Source organism: Entamoeba invadens, assembly GCF_000330505.1.
Source record: "Entamoeba invadens IP1 unplaced genomic scaffold scaff_1105074724350, whole genome shotgun sequence".
NCBI lineage: Eukaryota > Evosea > Mastigamoebida > Endamoebidae > Entamoeba > Entamoeba invadens.
In genome coordinates, this window is record NW_004191713.1 from 14,543 (window position 1) to 15,685 (window position 1,143).

At 36.7% G+C, this 1,143-nt stretch overlaps 1 protein-coding gene across 1 annotated transcript; it reads right to left on the reverse strand.

Moving 5' to 3' along the window:
- Positions 1 to 96: 96 nt before the first annotated feature.
- On the reverse strand, positions 97 to 1,055 carry EIN_471490 (hypothetical protein; the record flags this gene model as incomplete). Its single annotated transcript, XM_004183454.1, has 2 exons — positions 97 to 609; positions 765 to 1,055. The coding sequence occupies 2 exons, from the start codon at positions 1,053 to 1,055 to the stop codon at positions 97 to 99; spliced, it is 804 nt and encodes a 267-aa protein (XP_004183502.1).
- Positions 1,056 to 1,143: the final 88 nt, after the last annotated feature.

A 1,143-nucleotide genomic window follows, 5' to 3' on the forward strand; every position in this document is an offset into this window, starting at 1 on the left:
AATTGATTTATTTAAATGTAATGTATATGGCTCTTTTCACCACGAAATCCCATGTAATTGGCAATAAGCTTTCGAGGTTCACTCGTTTTTCCTTGTCTACAAAATGTTTCCAATTTCTCTTTGGAATGACTTGTCCTCCTTTTGTCTCACACTTAAAACATTTTTATACCCCACTTCAAGCGCAAACAAGTCTCTTCCTCTTTCGCTTCGATTTTGCTTCTCCCCAAAAAGTGTGAACAAAACATTTTGAGAAAATTGAGGCACAAAAAATCGATTTGGCCGTTTATTGACACTCCTCGCAGTCGCTTTGACTCCAAACAAGAAGTCGAGTGGCGACAAATACAACGTCTGACTTTCGCTGTAAAACCCAAACACACATTCTTCACAAAACACAAAGAATGCGCATTTTGGAATGTTATAGACCTTCTTGAAAAAGTCTTGCGAACAACTTTTAGTAATCGGAATCGGCCTCTCGCTGTCATATAAGACCTCAAACTTCGCACATGAAATCCACTCGTAAAAGTTTGCTCGACAATTTTCAATCACCAGAAAGTCGACATCGGTGGTGTCTAAAATCGACTTTTGAGGATGTTGAATACTCGGCGACTTCTTTTGCTCAAAATTTTTTTGAGAAGATTCGACCTTTTTGTGCCACTTTCTATAGACATTTTTTGAGTCTGTTTCTCGTCGCCACGTGTCGTTTTTAGAATTTCTCTGATTTCAAATTTGTTGTGAGAAGGCGGAGAGTGTGATGGATATGACACTTTATTGAAATCGTTTTTAATTTCTCTTGTTTTATTTGGGAATATTAAGGGTGGAGAGATCTTGCCAATTGGCTTCTTGTTGTTAGCAAAATTAGGTAAGACGGGATAGACCTTTACAGGCAACGATGGAGACAGACTGTTACTTTTTGGTCTTATTTTTTCCTCTTTTTGTTGTTGTGATATAAAAATGAAGTTTTGGGAATTGTTAATGTGTGGTGGTGTCGTTTTTGAAAGCAAGGGTTTTTCTTCTTTTGTTTCCTTTGTGTCGATTTTACTTGGTAAAACGTCCATTTTTGTGACCCAAAATTGTCGTCTATACAGTGTAGTTTCTTTGGTAATAAAAGTTGTTATAAGATTTGAATAAGTAAGAAGAGCATCT